Here is a 19,779-nt window from a genome sequence, read left to right as displayed (position 1 = left end):
CATCACACATCCACATGGATCTCACACCTCAAGGGACAACACCACTAACTCTCATATACACCCTCACATCTCCATCAGGCTCATATCCTCTGGAACGCACATCTGCTTCCCGTCCATGGTTCCACTCACCACACAAATATTCCACACAGTGCTTTGTGTCCTGCTCACACTCTCTCCATCTGTTTTTATGCAGGAGAAGCTGGCTCACATCAGCAGGGAGAGGCCCCAGACCAGGGGTGGCAAGGTCCCAGACTGGAGGTGGGGTGGAGTGGCCCACATTAGGCCCCTCACTCACTTTGAGGAGTGTACCATTGCACTGACTGGTGAAGACATGGACCCTTCCTGCGACCACAGTGAGGTCGGTGGTGAACACCCTCGTAAGGGTCCTGCACCACATCATCCCGCATCACATCATCCCTCTCTGAACGCAACTGTGAGTGCTCTCTCTCATGCTTTTGACTCTGCTGCCATGCACTAATCATCTCTATTTTGGTTCATAGGGAGCTCTGCCAAGCAACCGATACCCTCAGCCAGCCAGATCCCCAGTTCCATCCATGCCCTCACCTCCAGCCAAGAGGACACCTCCTCCATTGAAGAACTGGAAATGAGCAGCCTGGAAGATCCGCCACACACTCCACCAGTGCAGAGACACAAATTTCGGTGGGACCTAAATCTAGAGCATGCTCAGGTTCACAATCTGGTGGTCACCACCAGGACATGTGACGGCAGCAGGAGGAGGTAGGTTCAGCCAAACTCCCCAGTACTCGGAAGACTGCTGGGGAAGAGGCATCTATGAGATCTGAGTCAGGTGACGAGCCTCTGGATTCTGCCTTCCTGCTCATCGGCAGAGGGCGGGGAAACATCACGCAGAGCTGTTAGAAGCCCTTAAGAGAATGGCATGCAAGTCAGAAGAGTGTGTCCACCTGTTCTCTGATGAAGTGCACATATGGAGAAGAATGGAGGAAGCCAAGGAAACCCTGGACAATGCAGAATGCAGGGATGTGCGCAGACCTGCACTCCATCGTGGTAGCCATGGGTGAGTTCCTCCAGTGGCAATGAGAGAGGAAAATGGGGCACCTCAACATCCCTCCAGGTGCTCCTTCCTTTCAAGCAGTCAGGCTGGGGCCCTTGGGCACTCAATGGGAGGAGGAGTGGCAGTTGGATATCCCAGGGTCATCCTCTCAGAGGCTGTCTTCTCCCTCACATCCCCTTTGTCTGTGACCTCCTCAAACCCATCCTCTGTCACCGCAGAGGGAGCAGCTGGCCCACAGGAGGATAGCCAAACCAAGCCGGGGTCATCAAGGCCTTGGCTCTCCAGAGGACACATGCCAAAATCATCAGAGGTATTATGGCCAACCATTGCACAGGCTGTCTCCACCCCTGCTGCAGATGTCAAGGCAGCACCTAGAAGAGGTGGTAAGCTTAGAAAAGTTAGGAATTTCTGATCACAAACTATTGTACGGGTGAACATATATTGTCACTTTACAATCTGAAAACATATTCACTGTCACCGAATAATGTGTAATGGTGTCTTTCAGCTTCATTTACAGGCTTCATGAGTCCTCCTCCTGCACCACTCCCCAGTTGCAGTTCAGCTGCACGCAGCCAAACCATGAGTGATTCTGGAGGGAGAAGTGTGTGTGTGGCAGGACCTTTTGAAGCCTCATGCAAACACTCTCTCATGCACGTGGAGCCTTCCTCCTTCACACTCATCTCAATGTCCTGAGGATTTTCAATGCTACCTGCTGGGGTTCTCTTTCAGGTGTCCATTTGAGCTGACCTGCGTCTCCGCCCACCACTCATCACACTCCCATGCAGCACCTGCGCCCATCCAATAGGAGACTCCGCTCACTTTCGAATGGAAAAACATGGCCATGGTCAAGATTCTCCCCCGTCCTTTCCCCTCCCCCAGTCATAGGACCATAAGACCCATGTCCTTCCCCCACCATCACTGTTGAACACCGCCCCCCCCCCCCCCACTCCCCCAGCTTGCATCACCTCCCACTGCCACCTACCAATCCAAAACCTTTCCTTTCCAGGATGTCCAGGTGAACATGCACGTTTCCTACCTTCCTGAGAATCCCACCCTCATCCACATGGACCTCCCCGATCTCCTCTTCCTACTCCCAGGGTCCATGTCTGCCTCCAAGCCCCCACCAAGCACAATTGCCACCTCTTTTACCGTCACACCTTCACCCTCCCACCCTTTCGACTGATTCTGTCCCTCTCGCACTCACCACTCCCTCCTACCACACCCAACCTCAGTTTGCTCCCCAGGAGGCAGCCATTGACTCCACAGATTCCCTCTCTTGCATGTTTGCCCCTCCGCCCACCCCTCCCTCCTCCTCGCTGGACTCCCTTCCCCACCACCGGACTCCTTCCCTTACACCTCCTCCATTGAAGAGCTGGAAATAAGAAGCCTGGAAGATCCGTCACTGCGCTTACCCACACCCTCCACCAGTGCAGAGACACAAATCTCGGTGAGACCTAAATCCCCATTTGTTGGATTCTCTCCCGTTACATACTTCCTCCCCCTCAACCTCACCCCCCCGAACACCTTTGTCCTCTGCGCCCCCACTCCAAACTTCAACCCCTGTCGCCCCCCAAACCCGGTACATCTTACTCTCCCACTCATAGCTGGACCTTCCTCTCCCCCACCCTTGCCGATCATCTGTAGCAGTCCATTTCCAAGACCTTGCGGTTTTCTGAATCAGACCAGAGACATCAACGGAGACCTCCCACTTTCCATGAGCTGCTTCATGGTAGAGCCATGTCCATGAGAGCCCACCCAGCATGCGATTCAAGTGTTCTAACAGGGTCCGGTAGCTGTAGGGCGGCAGCATCTTCTGCTCCTCAGATGTCTGTGATCTGAGCCAGGCCCTTACGCTAAGTCCCAAATTCTGCATGTCACACTTGTGCAGATGCGTTCTGGGCTGGCAAATTTTCCCGCTGGTGTGACGGTAAACATGGCGTGGGGGGCACAATTCTGGTTGGCCCTTAGTTTGTATCCCATTAGCGAGATGCAAAGAGGGTTCACACAGGCCTCCGGTAAGATGGATGATCTTGCTGTGCTTTGATGCTAGCGTGAAACCAAATCTTGGCCTTCTTGCCATACTGCTCGCCTGCCCCACCCTGCCCACGATGACACCCAACACCAACGAGGCCTGAAAATTCTGGCCCAAGACATAGGGCTGGATTTTACCATCGGCGAGCAGGGGCAGGGCCCGCTCATAAAACACGTAAAATGACACGCGGTGACATTGGGCAGAACTCCCGACGTCACCGCGCCCCATTTAAATTTTCAGGAAGGTGGGGGCGTAGCAAAATCAGCTGCACACGCGCCAACCTGTCACTGGCCAATTGAGGCCATTGGCAGAGCAATTAAAGTAACTAGTGAACCTTAAGGTTGGCGGGCAGGCCAGGAGCCCTGGTGGGAACAAGAAAAAGCATAAAACCTCATCCATGGGCGGGATGAGGTTTCATGTAGGGTTTTAAAATTTTTAATAAAGTTTTTTTGGAAATTATGAACACGTCCCAACTCATGTGACATTGTCACATGAGGGGACATGTTAGGGAAATTTTATTTTCCTATTTTGAGCTTTTTCACATTTAGAGCTGATCTCCCCGAGGCTGCACTTAGCCTCAGGGAGATGAGTGCGCTTTTTCATGCGCATGTGTGAAAGAGCACACTCTCGATTTTAGGAATACCCCCCTGCCTGCACAGGGAGCACCTAGCGCTTCTCTGCGGATGTCACGCTGGGCGGGCCTTAATTGGCCCACCCACATGAAATGGCATCGTGCCTCCAATTGGGGGCGCCGGTCAGAAGCGCGCCTGTACGCACCCACCCATCAACTTCCCCCCTAATGGGGGGAAAATTCAGCCCATTGAGTTGGGATTTTTATTAAAATCATATACCTGCTCCTTATAAAAGGATTCATGAATGGTTCATGGTCTTAAAGGGGGGTGGGGGGCACCAGAGGTAGAGATTCCGTTAACATTTATCTGTCCATAGCAGATATTTTACCCCATAATATCCGCCACTATCCCTTTAATATTTGCTCATCGGATTTTTCCAAAAATATTATATCAAATTAGTCGAAGTAATAACACACTATGGGGATCAATTCGGAGGTGCCCACCTCACGCGCAGCTTTAACTCAAATGGCAAGTTCCGAGGACACCACCCAGATTTTGGGTCTCAGACCTCACTGGAATGCAAGTGGAATTATGCTGGTAATTTTCCAACTTCCAGGTAAAGTGATCGAGTTGAATCGTGGGCGACTGCAGTCAGGGTTCAGGTATAAAGATCACAAACCTCAGGAGCACTGCTGGGATATTAGCGGTGCTGTTGTGGATCAGGTAGTAAGATCACAGGCCTTGGGAATGCTAAGGATGGTGAGAGTAGCAGGGGTAGGGGAACAAGGAAGCTGTCATGTTTGCTAACTCAGGACATTATGGTAACATTATGGCAAGTATATAACATTTTCTGTAAAACTTCCATGGTACTTAGAATTGGTTTCCCCAGTGACAATTGGCACAGGTGTTGGCTACCTCAGGGCAAACCAAAATTACAGCAGGGGCGAGAAGCAAGCATTGTTATTTGCATATGCAATTAAGTGGATTAATGTTTACTTCAAGCATGGGCAATAAATAGATGCCTCTCCAGGCAGAAGTCTGTTCAAGCATCTTAGGCCTCATTTTTGATCCTTATTGTGGTCACGTGATCAAGCACTAGACTATCCAATTTAGACCTCTACATGTACGGTATCACTCGACCAGCATAAAATCACAACATCCTACTTCCTATACATTTAAAAGGATTGAAGTGATTGATAGCTAGGTTGCATAAGGAAAAAAAGACAATAGTGATAAAGACATGGTAACAACAGCATTGTAACCCTTACCTCTGTTCTATGCACCATTTGCCATCTTCCATCCTCAGTCTGTTTGTAGAATTCTAAATAAGGATCAGACTTCCCGAAGAAATCCTGATCACCACCAGTACAAGACAATAGAACAACAAATATTATAAGCAGACAGAAAATGTGAACCAACAATCATTGTACAAATAATACCCTTAGGTGAGGTATAAAAGCCAGAGATAAAAGGCAAAACTGATAATGCTGTTAATCTAAAAGAGAAAATGATGGAAATAAAACAGCCAGTGTTGACGAAGGGTTTCTATCCAAATTATGTTTCAATCTTCCCTCTTTTCAGTTAAAGGACTTGCTGTGTATTTTCAGTTTTTACATAGAAAACCCACCTTATTATCCAGATTCCGTGCTTGAGCTTCAAAATTTACCACCCGGTTATCTTTCACCTCCTCTGCAAAAATCTTGAGCATGAAGATAAAGAACAGAATAGAAACCAGTTAATAACAAAATGACCAAATAACTTGCACTTCAAGTATCTGAACTAAGGGACTGGTCCAAAAATCATAGAAAAATTCAGGATCAACCATTTTTATGCTCACAGAGGGCCCAGGGCATATAGCATGCAGAATGATGAGATCCAACATATCCTTGATATTGAGCATTGGACCACATTGTAATAGAGCCAGCAGGGCATAACAATCAGCCGATGAAGAATGGATCATACAGGTAAGAAATGGGCTACTCTTAGTGCGATAGAGACCTTCAGATAAGTGGGTCCATGGGACTGGTTGGGAATAGAGCAATATATTGTGGGCCAGGGGAGGCTTGGAGTAGTATAAGTTTGGGATCTCTGGTTCTGGGGCATACAAGTAAAGCAGTTACCAAGGGGTCCTTTAATGTGAATTTGGATGGAGCAATACTGCTTCTGTCAGTTCCATATTCAGTTAAGTTATTAATCATCTTTGTTGTTGGGTTTATAGCGCTTATTTTACTCAGTGCATCAGGGCAAACCAATGCTACAGTTGGGACCTCAAGCAGGTATTACCTTTTCATTTGTTTATGCAAAGGGCTTAACACCTACTTCAGGCATGGGTAAGGCAGACCTCATTAGTCCTTTTCCAATATGGTGGGAAGAGCAATTTTGACCATAAGTGCATGCATGCTTCCTGCCCACTATTTTGAGCTCTTGGGTGTCTGCACTGCATCTGCAAAAAGTTGCTACACGGCTGAGTTTCTAGGCCACAATGCCCTTTTCTTATTCTTCATCTTTGAGATCTTTTTCCTAGTTGCTAAGATCAATATCACTCAATTTAAAGTTGCAGCTAATGGTTATCAATGATTAAGGATTTGAATTTTATGAGTTATTCTAGTATTTATAAATATTTAACAGGTTATTCAAATTATCCCTGAAGACAAGCTATTCATCAATCTTTAATTTAAAAAACAACCAAGTTTTTTTGTGCTTGAAGATACCAATGTTCTCAATACCTCCCTGTAATGACCGATGCAGTTGGTAAAGCTGAGTTACTTAAAAATCTCAGAGGGAAACTTTAAACAACTGTCCTAACCTATAATTTTAAATGTTATGTTTGAGATGCGTCTCTAAATTCAGAATCAGACCATCAGTTTTCAAGATTTTACATTAAACTAAATGAAATATTTTATTAATTTACACAGGCTAAATATATACACATGACTACAAATTACCACTATCATAACTTTTAACAAATTCCCAAACTAATCTCCATTAAGGCAACAGCAACCCATAGATTTAACCAAACACCAGGCAAAGCATTTTCACCGTACAAATTCAAAACAAGGTTCCTTTCACGTTGGTTCCTATGGAGAGAATTGGAGGCTTACAGCTGCCTTTTAACCTCACATTGCCTCTACTCTGCATACCCAAAACAGTTGTCTTGTTATGCCTACCACTGCCCATTGAATGTTAATTCTCATTGTATCGACAACCTCTGAACTAAACTTCTCTAACAATAAAACCCCTTTCATAATACCAATGTTATTAGTAATATAAGCATATGGCTTGGTATCTGCTAGATAGGTATTATTTTTCACCCCACTTCTTGAATACTTTATTCAAAAAATGCAAATGCATGCTATCTCTCTTACTAATCAAAACTAGTACACATCAAAGTACCCAGACTGGCTGGCTTTAATTCATTTAAGACACACCCACAGCCTAAACATCTATTTTAAAAGAAAAATATTATCCAATATTATACACATTAACAGCTTCAAGACACTCTCCTACAAATACAAGTTGGAGATGATGTCACTGGCGAAGAAGCATTTCTTTACCACTGGCTTCATCCCCCTCCCTAGTCACCAATTTAGGCTGAACAAGACTGTGCAAAACCATAATTGTCTTGTTGAATTGAGTTGAGCTTAAAAACCACACCTTCTCCCTTCTTAATCATCCAACCTCCCTAGCTGGCAACTAGACATCTTATTATTATTCCAACATAACTTGGGGCATTTATACATTACAAGGGCTATATAAATCAGATTGCTATCTCCATTACATTAGTTTCTCTAACAACACAGTAGATTTGTTCACGTGTAGCTGTGCGAATTTACATTCAAGTTAATTAACTCTTTTTGTTAGCATATAAAATTTCTTCCAACTCCCTAGAAGATTCAGGACACAAATGCAGCATGTTTTTAAAAAAAAACAATGTATGGGCATTACTAGATGGCCAACATTTATTACCTACGCCTAGTTTTCCTGAGAAGCTAAAGGCAGTGTAGGTACTGCCACAGTGCTGTTAGGTAGATAGCTAGGAATTTGACCCAGCGACAATGAAGAAACAGCAATATAAGTTCAAACCAGGATGCTGTGTCACTTGGAAAGGAACATGGGAGGTTATGACATTCCCATGCACCTGCTGACCTTGTCCTTCTGAGTGATGGAGGTTGCAGGTTTGAGGAGTGCCGTCAATGAAGCCTCGGCAACTTGCTGCAGTGCATCTTGTAGATAGTGCGTACTGCAGTCACAGTGCGCTGGTTCACCTGGCAATACTTCATAACTTTAGTACAACAAAAATTTCATACATTAAGTAAAATAATGGATTTCAGTATGACAATAACCTTGTTTCCTAGTTATAATGAGAAGAAATAACAAAAATATGAAGTAAAGAATGGAAGCTTGGTGAGGGAGGTATCATGAAAGATGTCAGCATATGACTCATATCCATCCAGTCCAGAAGGTACTCTAAACTTGGAGGTCATAAGTTGACTTTTCACAGAGGAAATATTAGAGTGTCAATTTGCCTAAAGGCAACCATCTGGTAATGCCAGTTGCTGTACATACTTGCAGCCCAAATGAATACATGGCACAGCATTGTTAGTGATTGGTCATGGCACAAAATTGTTAATGATTGGTATGTGACCACAGCATTGCCTTTTGTGACCAGGTCCTTTCAGGCAGCTTTGGATGACCTGAGTCACATTTGTCTATCTACTGTGCATTAGTGTTTAGGGTGGCTACAAGACGTTCTATCAGGCAGGCTCCTTAAATAGATCCTTTCAAGCAAAGAACACAAGCAGTTAAATTTTACAGAATAGCAATAGTCACCCATGTACATGGTGCTACTGATAACTTCATGAAGACCTATACAAAATCCACATCAACTTTATCAACAGGGACTTTTATGTGCTACAAATCACATCAATTTGCACATGAACATGTGGTATCTTAGAAATTGCCATCATTCATTTGTACTTTGGAAAATCAATGAGATCTGCATAACTGAGTCAGGTCACGCTTTGGGTTGGTTGTTTGGCAAGGAGGGGTATTCTGAGCATTCAACCCAGCGGTGGAGATCAAGGCTTGAATTTTTCAGGCGGCGGGCAGGCTCAGCAGGAGCGGACAGTTGCGGCGTCGATCGCCGTCCACAATCGGCTCCACGCCGCTATTTTACGCAGGCGAGCCAATTAAGCTCCGCCCAGTGTAAGACGCAAGCCGCAGCACTCAGTGCTACCTTTGCAGGCAGGGGGAGGAAAGAGAGTCGGGGCCAGCGCTCTTTCCTGCATATGCGTGTGAAAGAGTACTCCAATCTCCTTGAGGCACGGAGCTGCCTCAGGGAGATTGAATCGCTTTTGTAATTAATGGATTAAAAATGTATTTAAACATGTTTGCTCATGTGACTGTGTCATGTGAGATGATACACATTTTTATATGGAGGAAAAATTTATTATTTAATTAATAAAAGCTTTAGGAAACCTCATGCCGCTTGTGGATGAGGGTTCCTAAAAAACATGAAGGCCGCTTGGCCTTTTTGCCTGCCCGCCAACCTTAAGGTTGGACGGACAGCGTTAACAATTAAAATAATTACTTCCTTAATGGTCTTAATAGGCCGTTTACATATCGAAGGGGCGCAGCCCACTCACAAAACATCGCAAGACAGCATGCCCAACGTCACTGCGCGTTATTTTACGTGTCAATGTGTCGGGCCCTCCCCCGCATGCTGACTGAAAAATCCTGCCCCAAGTGTAGTGAGGTCCTTGCAACCAGTCCAATTACAACACAGAACATTAGCATAAGTCCTCACAGGTATCTGGACAGGTTCATACAGCCTGGTGAGGTTCTCAGTGACTGAATGAATTATGCCATTCATAAAAGGTTAGTGGTTCCAGTTGAGGGACAGTGAGGCAAAGAAAGAATAGGCCTTCCATCACCTGATGATGCAATGTCAGGGAAAAACAATTGCCTTTTTTTGATTATGCCTTTGTGAATGTCTTCACTGCCATTAAATTAGCAATTGTTTACAATAAGTATCATTCTTAGCATACATCTAAGACCATAGAAAAGACACAACTGGGGCTATAAGACAGGATTTGCTGATTTAATATACTGAGAGACAGTGGCATCTTCAGATAGCAAACATAACCATTTACTGGGTGTAGCGAATAGTTAGTGTGAGCTCAATATCATTTAAATAGATCCCAATTAAGTCTTGAATTCTTTGTGCTATGATATTTTAAAAGGTATTTCACAAGAAATCAATGGAAGTGGTCATCGCTTCCATCTTGGCGGCAATAGTTGAGTTTCAGTCCTCCTCCTCTATCTGAGCTGCGTACATTCCATGACCTCACAATCTTCTTTTACTGTGTTACAAATGCAAATAGTGGGTTGTGCAGTCCTCCAGATTAACCACTATCTATAGCTTATTCTAGGTAACAGCCCACTGCCTGCACAAGTTCTGTGCTCCTGGTTCATTTTCCTTTTGAAGAGCGAGCCCCTAAAATCTAGGCTCATCTCATCAGTCACACAGTGATGCCTCCTCGTCTTCCAATCCCAGTCATCTAGCTCACTGATGCTCTATGGATTACTGGGATATTCCCTCTGATCATTATGAACATTCTCCCCACTAGGTGTATCTGAGCTGGTGCTTGAGTACACAAAGTGCTATGACAGTGAAGGTGAGACTTAGAGGTGTGAAAGAGTCCCTTTAGAAGGGCTGGCGGTGCAAGGCTGCTCTTCCAACCATGGTTCACAGATTTGGTGAGAATGATCTGAAAGAAATTAATGGAAATAGATTTGAGGATGGTTAATGCTCATCATGAAACAAAGTGGTTACATGCATTGAATGGAGATCCTATATTTGAAATGGCTTACCTGGAAAGCAGAACACTGCAACTACTCACTGAACTGAAAATCACTCTCTTTACCAGCCTGTATGTGGCAGCTTGCCTCACTTCCTGTTGTCTTCTCCAGTGTGTTGCCAAGTAATTGCAACATGATTTGTCCTCATGATTAGTCAGTGCTCTCGGGGTTCTTTCCCTTTGGCTACTTGTTAACTCTGACCATGAGCCACTTTTTCCTTTGCAAAGAGAGGAGAGAGTAATAAAGGTGTCTCCCTGTCACTACATTTAATTTCACTGAATAGTGTCCCATCCATATCTTGATGATAATCTTGCCAAGTGTAGGATAGAAAAACACTCATCTTTCATTGGGCATTACAGTGAGGGTGAAAATGGCAGTGATTCAAGCTCCTAATTCTGTTTCAAGTTGATTGAATCAAGTTGATAATCAAGACCTTCACCTACCTTGGCTAACATCATGGAGGTCATTAAATCTTTTTTTCTGCAATGCATGGCACTGGATAGGGTGGTGAAGGTTGCACTGAGCCAGCTCCCTCTATAATGACCCTTTTCTGTGACTCTGTTTGAATGTTGAGCAATTGGTCTTTCTTTGCCTTTACCTCAGCCAAAAGTATATCAATAGAAGTGTTCTATTCTGGAGGCTCCAACAACAAGAGAAGTATCTACTATTGCTCCCCTTGCTATTTCAGCTTGTGTCCCCCAAAATCTAATATTTCTGGCCCTTTAAAAACCTACAGCCATTTAATTGCATTGCAATGCCCTCTCTCCCAACCAGCCAGGAGCAGGAAAATTGTTAAAAACCCACCCTGCATTTAAAATTAGCTCCACCCAACCCACTGCTTTGGAACATGAAGAGCTCTGCAGCAATGTCATGTTGACACACTGAAGTCTAAATTCAGGCATGGTATGATTTTTTGGGCAAGGTGTCAAGAGGGCTCTAGCACAAATCACTTCCTTTTAGCAGACAGATATAAGAAAAATAAAGACAATAAAAATAAATAACAATAAAAATAAGACAAGTATGTTTGTATGGTCCACCACTTTGTTTTCCCAATATTGTTGGCATAATATTAAAACCACTTTCTAGCTGCATTAACCAAAGCCCACAACTAACATCTAAATAAAAAAATTATTTCAAGTTTGTACCGTGATAGTTCCTTTTCCTGCTGGTCTTCTATTTCGCAGAACAAGAGGTCTAGTCAGTTTTCTGCTGGAGACAATCTGTTAAAACAACTCAATTATCGGTGCTCAGTTTCCAACAGAAGCAATAACGACAGACAAAAATATACAAATCAGTGAGTAGAAATGCTAATTTTTCCTCACACTTAAACCTGAACATATAGTTGTTACTATGCATTATTCAATGGTATAGTCTAAAGAGCAGAATGTTACCCTCTAATCTGATAGCATTTATTCATGTATGGCATTGCTGGGACCAAGGCAGAACATACAAAAATAAATGGTATCAAACAAATAAGCAACAAGAAAAAAACATATTTGAGAAGAGACTGAGATTGTTTTTTTAATTTCAAAATCCATTGTAAAGTAGGAGATCATACTAGCAATTTAGAAATTGTTAGCTGGCTTTAGATATTAGACTGCTACTGCAGAAGGCATTATTCATCAGAAGTTCTGTATGCAAATTCAGTGAAATACTGGAACATACTTTTTGTTTTGATATTAAAAATCTTACTTCTATACGGATCAAGCAATTTTTTCCAATATAGATCCCCATGTCCATATTTACAGTGAAAATTGCCCATATAAACTTCTTGTGCTGTAACTTTGTTATCGACCCACTGGAAGCACTGCAGTGCCACTACAAATAGGAAGTGGTAGTTCCAGTTTGACAAGTTTACATAGGCAGTTTCCATTATAAATGTAGATGTAGGAATTTATAAGGAAAATATTTGAAGTTAAAATTTTATAACATTGCCTGAAGTGCATCTAAGCATCTTGAATCAGTATCCCAAAGCTCTAATTCCACTTCATTTGAATATACACTTGGTTTTCACTCCAGTGTGTAATGCATCAATTAGCCAATAAATTATTGACAGATTTAAAAGACTGACACCGACAAAATAACATCATACAAAATAATTTCATGTCAACGCTTGAAATTGTAAGGGTCGGATTTTGGGGTAGTAATGCCAGCGAAACCATCAGCATTCGTTACCATTACCCCCAGAACTGAAAGCAACCTTGGAATTCTGCACACAGGAGAATAAAATGGAAATTCAGAAGTTGCTGTCAGTGATTCTACTCTTCTTCAGATGGTGCACTGTTGACTGCAGCAATAAAAACCCTTGAAAATGTTGCACCTTGATGAATGGGATGTAGCTACGTTTGTAACAGTGTATTAACTTCATAATTATTCCTAAACACCCTCAGTGGCCCCGAAATACTATGTTTATATTTGAGTATTGCTGAAAAAAGATACATGCGATCTAAGCTTTTCATCTTGCACTCATCAGGACAGCTACACAAGATAAACTAATAGTAAAGGGAACAACAATCTACACTGCATGAGAAGAGTGCTAATTGCTGGCAAATGGACTCTGATTGGTAGAGATGTTGCCATGGAGAATGTAGCAAAGAAAAGTTAACTACCAAGATTTTGTTTCAAATTCAAACCAGGCAGGTTGACTCCAATTGATCAAGGCATTACAAGGCAAGCTTGAGGGACAGCCATTCCCTGGTTCAACCCCCATGGCAATACCTTGATCAGAGTATCCTGCCTGGTTTGAATTTGAAACAACAGCTTGGCTGTTAACAAGAAACTGTTCTCTGCTGCATTCTCTATGGCAATGCCTCTACCAGAGTCCACTTGCCAACCAATCTGCATTCGCTCCTCATGCAGTATAAAGTGTTGTTCCCTTTACTGTTTGTTTACCTTGTGTAGCTGTCCTATGAGTGCAAGATAAAAAGCTTTGATAGTACATTTCTTTTCTCAGCAATATTTAACTTTGGTACTACCAAACGACTGAGTTCATATTTGTGGAATGTCAAATTTCTTCATTGTGAAAATAAATTCCATATACTTATATCCCATATATAAAGTTTTTTTGTAATATTTAGCTTTTAACTTAATCCGTAATCATTTATTTAACTTATGTTTTAAGACATTGAAAAGTGAAGGCATTCAGTGCATTTAACTCCCTTGTTGATATCACTGCTACTGTATAGCTGGAAGTCCCCTTAACTTGGAGCCAGGTTGAAATTGCTGGCAAGAAAGGGGAAATCTGCACCACACAGATAACCAAATCTTTGTGTGCAGCAGTGAGCGCTCTCGAACAAAAGAGAAGTATTCTTTCCCTATTAATCATCTCAAAATCCTTCATAATTTAAAAGCATCCACTGAATTTTCTCTCAAAATGTAGGCCAAATTGTGCTTCTTTTCATTTGAAAGTGTTAGTTCTCTACAAACCTTCTTTCTTCCCATGAAACAAATTTATTTCTGATTGTAGCAGAGAGGTAACCTAAGGTGTGTAAATTGTTTAACTAATGCAACATTGTTTAAAAAAATCCCCTAATTATTATTCAGTGGCAACAAACATAATAAAAACTTTTATTTGTAATTACCTGCCCCAGAGTACATTCAAGTTCTCCCAGGAAGTCATCGTCACTCAAATCAATGGTTTTATTGTCAATATCATAAATTCCAAACTTCAGTTTCTGGACCTGCTCAAAGCAGTAATCTATCAGGAACTTCTTCGCAAACTTTGGAGAGAGACAGTTATTAACCCTCTCTGTGCGATCAATCTACAAAAAATAAATTCCCGCAGTTAAAACGACTGGAGTGAAAGAATCAACAAATACATATCATGCCAATAGTGTTCTGAACCCAAAATGCATTTTTAACTAGCTACAAAGCAGAAAACACCTAGCTCTATTTACATTACTTGGGAATTTTTGTGGGAGTGTTCCCCAGCACATCTTTGGGGTACCCCCAGTTACATACAAACGTATAAGTTAGAAGCTAGAGTAGGCCACTGTACTGCAGCTTAGAAGTTATGGCCCATTGTTTCATAGTCACCATTTCAAATTTCTTCAAGCACTAACTAGAGATTTGAAGCTGGCCTATTTATATAAAATATCTAATTAGGCTACAGAAAAGTAAACAACAATGATGTTATACCTATACAGATCTAAGGCCTGATGGGGCACTTATTCTGGACTAAAGTCCCCTGAAGTATCAAGGAACTGAGGAAGACAAGATTGCTTAATGCTGACACAGCGTGTCTAAGATGGAAAATGTTCACAGGACCATACATGTTTACAGCACAAAAGAATGCAATTTGGCCCATCAAATCTGTGTCAGCCTTTTGTTGGAGAATTCCAAAATTAATCCCACTGCCTTGTACACTGTTTTAAATATTTTCCCAATCTCCCCTTAAAATCTCCAATGGTCTCTGCCTCAAACAGTCATTGTGACAAAGTGTTCTATGCTCCAACTCCTGAGCAAAGGGATTTCTTCTCTCTACTTTCTTCATGACAATTTTAAATTGATGACTCCCCAGCAAAAGAGAAGTAATCTTTAATTATTCCTCCTCTCAATACCCTTCTTAATGTGAAAAATCTCCACTGAATGTCATCTTAGCCTTTTCTGCTCTACTGGAAATAGATTCAAGTCTCTCCTCATAAATTCAGATTCCCATCTCTGGCATTATTCTAGCAAATCTATAATATGGTTTTAACATCTTTTGTATGTGGCGCTCAAATGTATAAAACAGTAGTTTTCCACAACTTTATATCATCACTTGTGCATTCCATGCCTCTTTTAATAAAACCAAAAAAAAAGATTACAGGCCATGCCTGTACACTCAAGGAATTATTCTGCAATTCTCAACTGCTAATTTTAAAACCACTAAAGTAAAGTAGGGGAGGTGATGACGTCATGGTACTGTCGCTGGACTAGTAATCCAGAGACCCAGGGAAATGCTCTGGGGACCTGGGTTCAATCCCGCCATGGTAGATGATGGAATTTGAATTCAATAAAAAATCTGGAATTAGAAGTCCATGAAGCCATTGTCAATTGTCGTAAAAACCCATCTGGTTCACTAATGCCCTTTAGGGAAGGAAATTTGCCATCCTTACCTAGCCAGTGATGCCCACATCCCATGAATGAACATAAAAAGGTTCAACAAGCCTACTTACAAAATTCATTAAACTCTAAGTAAAAACTTTCACTGAATGTTGAACCGTAAAAGTATTTCTGATTTAGTTCTTTTAGGTGAGTTGAAAAACACTATTTATAGGCTGCTAAACTCGGGCCATAACAACGTCGACAAAAATGTCATTGAAAAATAACACTATAAAGTGGATTTACCATAAAAAATGCACCTGCAACTCTGCAGAAAGGTTAAAAAAATAAGTGGGCCGCTTCTCATAAACCCAAATCATGAAGAATTTATATGAAGCAGTTTATGCAACAGATTTTACAGCACCATTCATGTAAGTACTGTCAGAATTATAACTGTCAGAATTCCTACAGACTTTTACTATCAATTTCTATCATATTGCACCAAGGCAAGTAGCAATCAAGGTCAGTTTAAAAACATTGATTACCAGAATAAAATCTAAGGACTTTGTTAGTGATGGTCCATTATGTAAGCTGACCGCACCCCCCCCACCCCCCAACCCCCACAGCCCCAACCCCCACAGCTCCCCCCCACCCCAAACCCCCTCCCCCCACTGGAGGTTAAGTAGCCTGAAGAACAGCGGGACAGCAAAGGAAAAATACCCATGTCACAAGGAAAGAAAGGAGGATGTAATAATGGAAGGCAGATCAGTAAAATAAATTAGAAAATATACTTCATCAACTGAATAGAAAAAAATAAAAGTACTATTGTTATAAACTTGTTCTTCCATGGATGCAAGTTTGCACCACACATCTGAAAAAAATTACTTACCTCAGCCCACTGATTTCCACCAACATTCATAAGCAATGCACACAGCGGATCTGATTTGGAAGTAATATCTTTGTCCAATAAGTTCTCACAGCAGACACACAGTTCAACTTTACTCACACAATCTGCCATCTGCTGCCCTGCAAAATAAACAGAGCAAAACCAAATGTAGAAGATGCAGCCAAGTTGCATTTGACTGAACCATTACATTTTTCCCTTCCTTCCTTTATAGGTCCAACTCTCGCAACCAAACATCCTAGCATTTTATTTTAACCATGTGCCCATGAATCACTTTGATGGAAGCGAAATACTGCAGATGCTGGAAATCTGAAACAAAAACAGAAAATGCTAGAAAAACTCAGCAGGTCTAACAGCATCTGTGGAAAGAAAGGCAGAGTTAACATCTCGAGTCCGTATGACTCTTCTTCAGAGCATTTTGATAGGACGTTCAATTAACAAATCAACACTTGATGAAAGGTCATCAATCTGAAACTTAACTTTGTTTCTCTCTCCACAGATGCTTCAAGACCTACTGAACATTTCCAACATTTTCCCTTTTTAGTACATGAAAACATTTTATTGTTAAGTTCAGGATTTTCTGCATTCCAATCTGTGCAGCATTCAGAAAAATGGCAGATGAGACAATTAGTTAAACATGGACAGAAAGGAAGTTAGCACCTTTGTAAGGCTTCAGGAAGCAACAGAGCCAAACAAGAAAACTCTGTATTAGCAGTTTACCCATCTTATATTGAATCACAAACACTTGCAGTGAAAATTGGGAAGAAAAACTTTAAAAGAGATAAAGCTAAGTGCAATTGTAAAGTACTGCTACTATTTTTATGATGAGGAAAAATAACTATTTGCCCATCAATTACAGGAATGCATTTTGATACAATCCATGTGAGGGAACTGTAAACCAAACTAACCAAATTTACCAAACGACCCCCAAATGAAGAAATTACCAAGACTTCACATTTTGTAACTTTTACTTTAAGACGAATCAGAACCAGCGTAAACCAGACATGAATTAACAAGCAAATGATACTTCAAATAAAAAGCTAAGTTTGACTTTAAATAGTCAATCTAACAAAGATACATCTTGCACAACCACAAGCACCCACATCACTCCCCACAGACACGTGCCACTATGTAGCCACACAGTTCCACAATACGCTGTTCTTTATTCATGCAGGGTAGGTCAGGAGTCCTTTTCGACAGCAGCTCTACTCCCAAATTTCCTGGGTAAAATTACCATTCACAAGGCACACTTCTACGACCCTCTCTCTAATTGGGTCATAACAGTCCTGATGACGTCGCTTTCCAGAGTTCCTTTTCAACTGACCAACCAATTACACCCCAGTTCACAGCTTAGCCACTTCTGGAAAACAACCATCTCTTTCGAGTCTCCAAGCTATTCATATACCTTGCAGGTTCTACACCATTTTTAGCCAGCTCACACCGTGCTTCCGAGAGTTTTTGTTTCCCTTTATGCCAAATAGAAAAGCAGATCACTTCCTGACAGAGATTTGCTTTTTCTCCTCACAAGAATTCTGTATGTTCCTTTTTCTGTCTCGGTCCACTTTCCCTTTTTATCAGGGTGACCAACTCTTAAGAAATAAAATAAGGGACACTTTGACTGTAGGATTGGTGGAAGGGAGGGTGGGAGGAAAAGAGGACGGGTTCTGTGGTGAGAGCGTGGCTGGGGGGGTGGGGTGGGTGGGGAGGAGTCGTTAATGGGCGTGAGAGCTAGGGACTCAATGGGAAAAAGAACTTGCATGTACACCATGACTCTAGCAGTCCTGCTCTCCCTGTGCTTGCCTCCTTATCGCTGCCAGCAGGAGCCCAGTGCGCCTGTGCAAAACGTAAAAGACGCAAAGGCAGTGCCACAATAATTAGCCCCTTTTTCCCTCCATACTCACAGTAAAAGCCCCCTCTCCCCAATGCATAACAGACAGGAACATAAAATTATTAGAAAATATAGGAACACTTGGCAAACACTGACTAGTCCCGTACCTGACCAAAGCCCAGCATTGTTGCACTTTTTTTTATTCTTTCATTGGATGTTTGCATCATTGACAATGCCAGCATTTTCTGCCCATCCCATTCAAGAACCTCTGGTATCTCACTCATCTTACGTGTGTAAAACTTTATACAAGGGGTGTGGATGCACTGTGTGGACTGGCACTGACCCCATACAAGATAGATCCTTGTTCAATCCACAATCTATGCATGCAAAAATCAACGAATTTCCAGAGATTATCTTCAGATGTTCACAAGCAAGTTACTCTGTAAATAACTTTAATACATTCTGTTATACTTAATCAGGGGGCACAGTGTAAAATACTGTTTAACTCAGTCTTGGAACCAATAATCCATATTGTTTTTGTATTCCATTTTACAGTTACTTTTATTTAGGATTGCTCAGGGATATTTGGGTTTGGATTATTTACAAGGAATAAGTTCATAAGTTATTTTGGCAGCCTTGTGGAACTTCTCATGTTGTGAGAAGCATGTTAGAAAACTGCTACAAATAAGATAGCATGCAGTCTGCAGCATATTACGATATCGTGAAGTAAAGGGCTTCCATAAACCACAAAGGCAAAGTTTGAGCTGTTTACCAAAGATTAGGCAAATCTACTGTAACAATGTGGCAAATCCTGGGTTACATCTGTGCTGTTATTTGCTGCCCAGTACTATAAATTTGCATAACAAGTCTAATTAATATTTAAAATGCTGATTTCTGAGCATATCTGGGCAATGACAAATAACTTGCACATGGAACCATTAACCCTATTAGCATATTCTCAATTCAAAGAACTACTGTTCCCTTTAAACACACTCTAACACACCTAATTCTATTCAAAGGTGGGACTCATGGAGATGGGAAGAGTGTTAAAGGGAATTATTCTATGTTCAGTAAGTGCTATGGTCCTCCTGTGCCCACTTTCTCAATCTCATCTTTCTGGATGTGTGTCTGATTCAACAGTTAGCTAAAGTGTCAGGAGATTGTGATTCCTGGAACATGAAAGGAATTGTGAAAACACTGTACATTTGCTTGTGCTGGTATCTTGCCTGTGGTACCAGGTGCTGCAAGTTCAAAGTCAGAGTCTTTATCACACAATAACTTAGCAAAAGGCCCCACCAAATCCTGGTGCTAACCCAACTCATCCTGTACTGAACAAAAACAAAAATAAAAATACCTGGAAAAACTCAGCAGGTCTGACAGCGTCTGCAGAGAGGAATACAGTTAATGTTTCGAGTCCGAATGACTCTTCAACAGAACTAAGGAAAAATAGAAGAGAGGTGAAATATAAGCTAGTTTAAAGGGGTGGGGGGCGCGCGCGCGCGCGGTGTGGGGCAGGTAGAGCTGGAT

General features: G+C 42.0%; 1 protein-coding gene across 6 annotated transcripts in view; it reads right to left on the bottom strand.

The window, feature by feature from the left end:
• Nucleotides 1–19,779, bottom strand: part of LOC121278752 (copine-3-like) — a 69,989-nt gene that overhangs the window by 33,851 nt on the left and 16,359 nt on the right. For 4 of the 6 annotated variants that reach the window (XR_005943274.1, XM_041189150.1, XM_041189149.1 and 1 more), the window contains exons 2-6: nt 16,410–16,546; nt 14,080–14,259; nt 11,644–11,718; nt 5,265–5,336; nt 4,906–4,989 (exon numbers count right to left, since the gene is read on the bottom strand). Coding sequence is in view for 5 of the 6 variants with exons in the window: in XM_041189149.1 (XP_041045083.1) it covers nt 4,906–4,989; nt 5,265–5,336; nt 11,644–11,718; nt 14,080–14,259; nt 16,410–16,546 (548 nt within the window). In the remaining variant the exon portion in view is untranslated. Of the gene's footprint in view, nt 1–4,905; nt 4,990–5,264; nt 5,337–11,643; nt 11,719–14,079; nt 14,260–16,409; nt 16,547–17,829; nt 17,985–19,779 lie in introns of those variants that run through there. The other 2 variants (XM_041189152.1, XM_041189153.1) reach the window with 2 other exon arrangements.

This window comes from Carcharodon carcharias, chromosome 6 (assembly GCF_017639515.1).
Source record: "Carcharodon carcharias isolate sCarCar2 chromosome 6, sCarCar2.pri, whole genome shotgun sequence".
Taxonomy (NCBI): Eukaryota; Metazoa; Chordata; class Chondrichthyes; order Lamniformes; family Lamnidae; genus Carcharodon; species Carcharodon carcharias.
Note: the sequence above shows the minus strand (reverse complement) of the source record. Positions and strands in the feature narration are given on the sequence as shown.